Source organism: Oreochromis niloticus, linkage group LG4 (assembly GCF_001858045.2).
Source record: "Oreochromis niloticus isolate F11D_XX linkage group LG4, O_niloticus_UMD_NMBU, whole genome shotgun sequence".
Lineage (NCBI taxonomy): Eukaryota > Metazoa > Chordata > Actinopteri > Cichliformes > Cichlidae > Oreochromis > Oreochromis niloticus.
In genome coordinates this window covers 13,241,961-13,251,591 of record NC_031969.2, presented here as the reverse complement: position 1 = coordinate 13,251,591, position 9,631 = coordinate 13,241,961, and the positions used below count along the sequence as shown (strand labels likewise).

At 39.8% G+C, this 9,631-nt stretch overlaps 1 protein-coding gene across 1 annotated transcript in view; it reads right to left on the bottom strand.

The window, feature by feature from the left end:
* Positions 1 to 4,750: 4,750 nt before the first annotated feature.
* The window catches only part of grapa (GRB2 related adaptor protein a), a 34,182-nt gene continuing 29,301 nt past the window's right edge, over positions 4,751 to 9,631 (bottom strand). The window contains exon 5 of the mRNA XM_005459442.4: positions 4,751 to 6,101. Within this exon, the coding sequence (XP_005459499.1) occupies positions 5,916 to 6,101 (186 nt within the window). The 3' untranslated portion in view covers positions 4,751 to 5,915. The remainder of the gene's footprint in view (positions 6,102 to 9,631) is intronic.

Below are 9,631 nucleotides of genomic sequence, written 5' to 3'. Positions count from 1 at the left end.
ACATCGACGCTAAGAATCAGGCAGTGGCACGGCAACATTTCTGGGCCCGAAATTGAAACCACTGCTTGTGGTTTTGGGCGGGGCTATACCGTGAGAAATTCAGCAACGATTTGTTGATAGCGCTGCACATTCCACACACACAATTTTCCTCCAACTCTGGCTAATGATCAGTTCTTAAACCTCTAAAAGCTTTATTGTTTTAGTGAGCTAAAATTAAATAAAATTGAAAGATTGGACAGATGGATAAACTAAACAGTGTTTTTCACACCTAGTTTTAGTTTTTAGTTCGGTTAACTGCAATAACATCGCTGCAGTCAGAAAAAGAAAGTACACCCTCTGTCAATTCTAAGGTTTTAGTATCAGGACACAATAAAGTCAAGAGTCGATATTTATTTATTTTTTTAAGTTGCAGTAATGTGTGAAAAAACAAATGCACCCCACGATTCAGTAGCTTGTATAACCACATTCAGTAATAACATGAAATAATGGTTTCCTGTATGATTTTATCAGTGTCTTCCTGTGCAAATCCACTTTTGTTTACAGCATTGCTTCAATTCAATAACCTCATGTTGACATCTGAACTTTGAGTGGGTCATTGCGACACCGTTAGTAGAAAAATAGCCTCAGTTGGTATACAAACAAGTTCATGGAGTTCATGGTCTGCAACGTCCCAAATCATCACCCCTCCACCACCGTGCTTGACACAGTTCATTTATAGTGTTTGTGCTGATATGCTATGTTTACTTTTTTCCATACATAATGCTGTGTATTACAGTCAAACAGCTTCATTGTAATCTTGTTGTGATTTCTAACTTTGCAAACCTAAGCTGCACTGCCATGTTGATTTTAGAGAAAAGAGGCTTTCTCCTGGCATTCCTACCAAACACGTCATACTTTTTCTGTCTTTTTCTAATTGTCCTGTCATGAACTTTAACATTTAGCATGTTAACTGAGGCCAGTAGAGTCTGAGAGGTAGCTCTTAGGCTTTTTTGCAGATTCTCTGAGCATTGCACGGTTTGACCTTGGCGTGAACATGCTGGGATGTGCACTCCTGAGAAGACTGGCAATGCTCTTGAATGATTTCCACTTGTGAATAATCTTTCTCATTGTAGACTTCAAATTGGAACCCTTTCCAGATTGATCTCTAAGATCATCACTGATGTGTCAATGCAGCACCTGAAAAACTGCCAGAACTTCTGCTTTCATAGGGGGGCTCACACTTGCTGGCGATCAGTTAAGTGTATTTTAAGACCTAATTTTAAGACCTTTAAGGACAGGATGATTTTTAATTGTTTCCTACATTTGATTTTGCTCTGAATTAAAAACCAAATGTTTTGTTTTTAATTGTAATATCTGCTTAAAGTTTGAGTAAAAGACTGAAGCATGAATTCTTGGACATGGACATGGACTCTCCAGGTGTGTGTAAAGCCTTATCCCTGCATGATTTGACTGTTCCAAAGAGCTCCTAGTCATCCACTGTAAACGCCTGTCTGGCTTCTTGTTGTTGTGGCTGAGGTCATGTGACGATGGAGGAAAATCAGTGACAGTCAGCACTCCTTGGTCTTCGTTGGTCGAGTGCAAACCAGGCGTTAGAGCATGTCTCCGAAGAATGGAGAGCTACTTCTTCTGGGTCAAACTTCAGAGTATAGTACAAAAAAACCTGCAGACTTCAATATCATTCAGTGCAGAGTAGATATGCTTCATTCTCTCTCCTCCCATCAGTCGATACAACATTTTAGAGCCATCCACTGTGAAATGCTTGCCTGCTTATCATTCCTTCTTTTCTTATTTCATGAGATAAATATTACATCGCATTCACACTTCTATCAGTGTTTTCACATAAAGACAGTCTCACTTTTTTTTAAAAATTCTTTTCAGAGGTGGGATTTAATCCTGGACAGCATTTTAAAAAGGCAAGTTGTAGCAGAAGCTGTGTTACGGCTTGGTTGGGTCACTAAAGAAACCTTATACTGTATAATCCAAGGTTTTTTCATGCCTGACTGTCAGGTGGATGTCAGGGGTAAAGGTGAGTATAGTGAGTGATGACTCATCTCGTCTTTCACTCCCAGACTGGCTCCATTTGACCCATTAGTTTAGTAAACAGTTTTTCTGGTTCGCAGGATGTTTGACCAGTTTCCCTTCACTCCATGGCCTAACCAGCTAGGGGCCAGTAAGTCAGTCAAACTGGTTCCCCTGTTTTAGTGTTTTTACTGTTCACACCTGTGAATAGCATTGATGTCAGAGCTCACACGCCTTCCTCAGCCATTTGCTGTTTTACCATCAACCTCGACTGAGAGACCGACACACTTGTCCCTCACACTGCCTCCCCATCTCTCATCAGTAATCTGGTTCATCCTGTGTTCTTTTCTACCATCTATCTTGTCCCGTTTCACCGCCGTCTCATAAGGTTTCGCATTTTTATTCTGTGTCACCGTGACACAAATATGTCACAATAGAAATTCTGGCATCGCTCTCACACACACTTACACACAAACCTTATCCCTTCATCCACAACTCAGACACTTCAAAGTGACTCAGCAGTTTTAAAAAAGATCAGAGGGAGAAAACAGCAGTGCTATTTCTGGTACACCTTTAACTCCTTTTCTTCTTTCCCCCCGTTGGATTGCGGTAGCTTATTGACTAACTGTCAGTGACAAGCCAGGGGTGACTCTGTCGGGAAGAATGAAAATAGTGGTTTGTTAGAACAAAAGCAGAGACAAGAGAGTGAATGGCGACAGAAGTGATTGAGAGCAGGGGAACGGTCGAACGTAACCCAGTTTACCAGCTTCATGTCAAACATTGCAGTGTGGTGAGAGAAGCCGCTCTGCATTCCTCACATAACGGCGGCCGAATGTCAGCGCAAAAACTGTCCATAACATCGGTGACGTGATGCGTTATCGCACAGATCTATTATTATGTTGACAGAATTACCAGGGAGGCGTCTCCTGGCACAGGATACAATAAGACCATAAAATGAGCAGGTGTTGTAAAACTCTAATTACCACATAAGTAACATGTACATTTTTGTTGACACTTTTATAAAATACAAACTAAAAGACAATTAACAACTCTTTTAACTTGACTAGAATTGCGTGTTTAGGTTGCGTGGATATATACATGGATATGTTTTCCTCTTTAAGAGAGTTTTAGACACGTCTAAAGTGATTCTAGCCCAAAGAAAAACTAAAGTGTGTGTGTTTTTTTAGTTCCTTTTATTAACCAGGGTTTGATTCACTCAATCATAATACCAATTTTTGTTTAATCAGAGAGATCAAGCTTTATTGTATCTGCCAGTTGTGCTCAGTGTCCACTCAAAAATGTATTAAGATCCATGAAAAAGTAGTAGATGGGCACGCTATAGTAGCTTTCCCTGTTGATGCTGTTAACAAACTGATGTACTTAATCAGACTGAGAAAACTTTTAAAAAGATGTTGTTTATATGTTAAAAGTGGGTCATTATATTTTCTTGCAATACGACAGTGTTATTAAATCTGACATAGATACAGACCTTCGGGGGTCCAAGATGTACCTGTGTGCCAAGTTTGGTTACTCAGGTCCTGATGGTCTATGAGGAGTTCATGGACAAAGAAACAAACAAACAGAGAGACAGCCCTTATTATTATTATTATTATCATTATTATTATCATTATTATCATTATTATTATTATTATTATTATTATCAATAATATCTGAATTTAATATAATTATATAATTTAATTTATGGAAATTGTGATAAATATGCTGTGTACATATGAAAAAAATTGCCCCTGGAATTTTGCTTTTTGACATTAAAAAGAAGAAAGACTCACAGTGGACTCTATTCGACCGGGAGCATTTCCATAACTTATAAGTGTGGAGGCACAGGGCAGATCAAGAATGGTGCTTGGAGGTAGCAGGGAGGATCAGAATGCTTAGTATTTAATATTTAATACTTTTAGAAAATTTGTGTACAAACCACAGTTTTCAAGCTCATATGTGGCCCTGCCTCCTCTTACAGATGTATTATGTGAAAAGTGGAACTGCATCAGAATTTAAACCTAATGTTTTGATGGATAGCTGAAAAAAAATAGTTGAAAAAACTTAATTTTACTTAAGTGGCTTAGTAATTCACTGGTTACATATTCAAACATGTTCAAATTACCTAATAACTAAAGTCATGTGAAATAAAAAAAATCAGAATCATATACATGATATTATTGGATTATAATTATTGATTTATTCACATGTATGTCCCTTTAATGTTGCAGCTGTTGATGATTTTAATTGCCTGTATATTGCTCAGCAGCTTGGGCTATAAAACTGAAGTTAATCTGCAAAATAATAAGTAACTAAAACTTTAAATTACATAGTGTTGGGAACAAAGTGCAATAATTGCATTCAAAATATGGAGTAATAAGAAGTAAAAGCTGAAAGTAGCATAACATGGAAATACTCAAAGTACAAGTACATTAAATCTGTGTAGAGTACAATAAGTAAAGTAAGTTACATTTCTACTGGTCCTATGTGTTCTCTCATTAAATGGTGTGGGGGATTGTAAGATTAGCAGTGCTCTAGTCCAATGGCTTTGGTAGAGGGAACTTCAGGATAAAACTGATTATTAAAAAAAGGGAAATAGCACCAACAAAAATGATCAAGATCACAGCAAATTATGGCACATGTGACCTTTTCATTAAAAAGAACACAAGATCATTGTAAAATACACACTAAAAGCAGATACAGTAAATACCAAATAAAGTCCAAGCTTCAGGGCTCAAAGATGTAAATGTATCACTTTATTTCAATGATTTCGTTACAGGATAAGGAAGACCGATCCAAGTTCTTGCCGTCAGTCACATTAGGTTTGTTCCTCTTAAGCAACTGCAACAGTTTCAACAGAAGCAAAACTTTAATACGATGTTTAAATTCACTTGCAGTATATGTACTTTAAGATCACACATGGATAAGAATAAATACTCAAGAACAAACAAATGATCAGTAAATTGAGTTGAGCATGTTACATTTTAAGCAGCGCTTTTTTCTTTTTTGTATTAACAAAGCGATGTCTGGGCAGTGTTCGTCTTACTGTCACACTGTAACACAGTAACTCCTTTCACTGGTCCACTGAGCACACTCACACACACACACACATGCACACACACACACACACATGCACACACACACATATATATACGCGCACACAGATACAATCAACACTAACTCGTACAGGCACTCGTTCTCACTCCCTCTCATCTTCACGCAACAAGCATATATGTATGTAAAGACTGCAGCTTTACATCTGTGCAGACCCACACTCACACACACACTCACACACACACACACACTCACACACACACACACACACACTCCAGCTCAGTGAGAGAGGAATCTGCTGTGTCAGTATCCTCTAAGTGTTCACACTCACAATGACTTTCTGTGTCTTTCTGCCCAGCTCCCGGTGAAAAGGATGGCAAAATACTGGAGTAAATGAGCCAGAGAGCAAGCCTGCTCTTCTTTCAGACGTTTTCACGGGCCACACACTTTTCCCCTCAGTTTAGTGTTTATGTGTGTTACTTTTATTTAGGCCGCACTAGAGCTGGTAAGCTGTAATAAATGATTATAACTGGGAATATGTATGACTTTGAATATATGTGAGAGTTCTCCACAGTGTATAGGTCCATGTCTGGATCGGAGGAGAAAGTGGAGTCTTCGGGATCAGATGATCAGATGAGCCTGTAGCAAAGGCTTATTTGAAGGGCGACATCACAGGGGGGAGGAGGAGTCAGTTTAGGGAACGGGTCGTTCGGTGGTAGCTCCGTCGTTTGCTCCAGGAAGTTGACGGGCGAGTGCAGAGCGGGGGAGCAGCGTGAGTGTCTTTCAGGATGCCTCGTCGGTGAACCCGAAGGAATGGCCGTGCGCTTGTTTGACACGAAGTCAGGTCACTGGCAGTGATAAATGGGCTGGACGTACTCTGGAGGGAAGTAGCCCACGCGTCCATGGCAACGGCCCCTCCAGCGCACCGAATCAGAGCAGTCAATGAGTTCAATGACATCACCACGCAGGAAGCGTAGCTGGGACGGGTGGTGCGGGGTGAAGTCGAAGACAGCTTGGGCGTGATGGGAACGCTGTGGGTCAGGAGGGAGAGAGGGAACAGGAGGGAGGGGAGGAGGAAAAGATAAGAGAGTTAATCACACATTTTCATCACAACAGTAAGTTAATACCCAGTTAATAGCATCAAAGAAAATACTAAAAGTAACCCACCCCTGTGATGGAGACAGCTATCGAGCTCTATAAGATTTACATAGTAGCCCGGGGAAGTGAACCTTAAACCCAGAATTGGCCCAACAAAGACTCCATTATAAAGTATAAATGCAAAAATTACACAAAATTTTAAAATGAAAGAATTTCTGTATTCTGAATTTTTTAAAGATTTTTTCGTATATTTTTCTTCAACCACACATTTGCCGTTTACAGAAGCCTCTGTTAAAAAACAGGTAGAAGATTACTGAGTTTTGTTTGTTTTTCACTGATATAACAAACTATTATGACTGAACTTCTTTTTCTTAAATTAAAATATCGCTGGGATTAAATGTGCAGTTAAACTTCTGTATAGTCACAGAAAGGGAAGTTTCACCGCCTTGCTTAAGTAGGCTTCATGTGGCCCACTATGTAAAATGAGTTTGACATCCCTGTATTAGAAAATGAGAGATGAGGCCTTTTCATTGCACAATATAAAGACACCACATGTCAAATGTCAATGAAGCTTTTTTTTACCATTTCAATCCAGAACTGTCTATTTGCACCATAGCGTATTTCAGAAACAAAGCACATGAATGCTACTTTTCTTTTTTTTAAAAGCTGGAAAGGAGGCAGTAAGCTTCTGTAATCCAACATCTCCCACATAAAATGAGTCATAGCGCACCGGTGCAATGTGTGTAGTATTCAGCGGGGTTACGCTGTAGCAGCCTGGTGTTATTTGCATGTGACGGTCAAATATGTGACTCGTCAAATCAGGGGGTTGTAGATTTATTAACACATTTATCTCACTACGTTTAGATGGCTGCAGAAACCAAATCAACTGAAGAAGCTTAATATCCTGCAAAAGACAGATTTTTCATGCTGATTTAATATCACAGCCAGTTTTGGGTTGCTTTTGTTTTTTTATCAGTGACTCCCAAAAATATGGCTTTCTTTATGTTCAAGTAATATTTATACATACCAGTGAGTTTTCTGGTTATTATCATGATATAAAATCATATAAAATAATTTTGCACTTTTTTCCAGTCACTGAATACTCATTTAAAAAAATAGAGCACACAGCTTGGAAGGGCTAGTTTGGAAATTTTTCCACTACACGAACTTAAAATGAATGTTGGTCAATAAGGTTCGCTGGTCTTATCTCCTAAAGGCTTTGAGAGGTATTATTTAATTCACCAGCCACGATCTAGACGGTGAATTTTTAAAGTGAGCGCAGTTTCTTTGAAGCAGGAGGCCAAACAAAACAAGAAAAAGAATACGAGCTCCAAAGAGATTAAATAAGTCTTGGTCAATATGAAAAAGCAGTCTATGTATTCACACATTCATACAGAGCATGCACTTGGTGACAGCAGGAAGGAAAAACTCCCTTTTAACAGGAGAAACCTCCACCAGAAGAAGGCTAAGGGAGGGACAGCCATCTGCTACGACCGGCTGGGGTTGAGGGGAGGGAGACAGGACAAGAATCACCCCGTAGAAGAGAGATTAATAATAACTAATGATTACATGTACAGTAGTGTGTAAGCACCTAGAGAGTAAAAAGAGTTGAATGAAGAAGAAACACTGTCCATCATGGGAAGTCCCCATCAGCTTAGGCCTATTGCAGAGTATCTAAGTGAGGATTCAGGGGTACCTGAGCCAGCCCTGATTATGAGCTTTGTATCCTGAATCCAATCTGGGAGCTGAATTCTCTGCTTCCCATTCTACTTTTAAATATCCTAGAAACCGTAAGTAAGCCTGCAGTCTGAGAGCAAAGTGCTTTATTGGGGTGATACAGTACTATCAGGACCAGGGAAACAACTAGATCTGTCCAAGAGTAGCATATGCTAATGGACAGATACTTATATAGCACCTTCCACTACAACTCTCATTCACTACTTCTGGTACTTCAGCTTCCTCCCACAGTCCAAAGACATGCATGGGATTAGGTTAAATGGCTAAATTGGCCATATGCATGAATGTGATGTGACTTGTTGACTTGTTGTTTGTCTCTCAGTGTTGTTCCTGTGTTAGACTGGAGTACAGTCCAAGGTGTACTCCCTCTCTCGTCCAATGACAGCTGGGATAGGACCGTGAATTGAAGGTGAAACTGATGAAAATGAATAGGTGGCTGGTTTTGTTTCGAGGGCTTCAAGGACTTGTGATACTGAGAAACTGATGGAAGCTGTAAAGAAAACCATGCGTGTAGGGCATATTTTCAAGGGGAGAGCGAGTACAGACACACAGCGATGTTAGAAAGGAGCTAACAGACAGAAAAACAAAGAACATGCTGTTTACTCCCACTCCAGACACACCACTAATCTGGCCCTGTTGGGTTTAAAGTTCCCATTCTGACACATTCCACTTTCTTTACCCTTCGATTCTCAGACTGTCCTTACCTGACAGCAGCTTAAGGTAAATATCAATGAGGCAAGATATTTTAGATTGCTGTGACACTTTTATGGTGATGAACAGCATGTGCTTTGCATAAAATTCTCATTATGCGCACCTTTGTGAAGCATGAAAATCACCTCGCGCCACTCTTCTCCTCATAAGCCTTGTTTAGCGTTGGGTTTTATCCGATATTTAAATCGAGTAAATGGTAGATTTTAGTTTCTCTTGGTCATAAAAGAGAAACACAGAGGGATGGGTATGCAACGGAGAGGTGCTATAAGTCCAGAATGATGAGTGTAATAAACACACATGCCCACTAAAAATAACAACAGCAAACAATGCTAATAATGCGTGTCGCTGTGATGTTTGATGGCGATCCAGAGCAAGGGGAGCCGCTTTCAATTCAACCCTCAGATTCTGCTCTCTCTTCCTCACTATGTTTTTCTTTGAGTTCACAAAAGTACTGTTTTTCTTCTCCTTCGATCTCCTCTGATCGCTGCTGACTCGTGAAGTAAAAGCAGTTTAAGAGTGGCAGAACAAAAGTGGCTATTTTAAGGAGAGAGGCTCGAACTTAACTAACCCGGCTGTCACTGGCGCTCCCACAGAAGAAGGTGGATGTGATGTGAACTGCGAGGGAGCAGAGAGGCTGCAATGAATACCAATATTGTTTTTTATATGTAGGTGCGTCGATATCTATGTTGCAATTCCGGGCTTTATTATTGTGGACTGCTTTATCTTAGAGTAAGGCCCAATAAAATGGCATCCAAGTAGCAGCAGGCACACAAAACACGCACACACTTACAAACAAGTACAAGCACTAACTAGACAGCGGGAGTAGGATCAAGAGACCCAGACAGAATCCATCAGGCCTGCAAATCTATAAAATCCTCACAGTCTTATGGTTTATTGTTTCACTGATCTAGTCGAGACTTCTAGTTTGTGTGGGTTGCACAAGAAGAACCCTTTCATTCTTGTTCTCTCTTGTAAAGACAAATACAATCCATGTATCCTTGTCTATCGCCTAAGA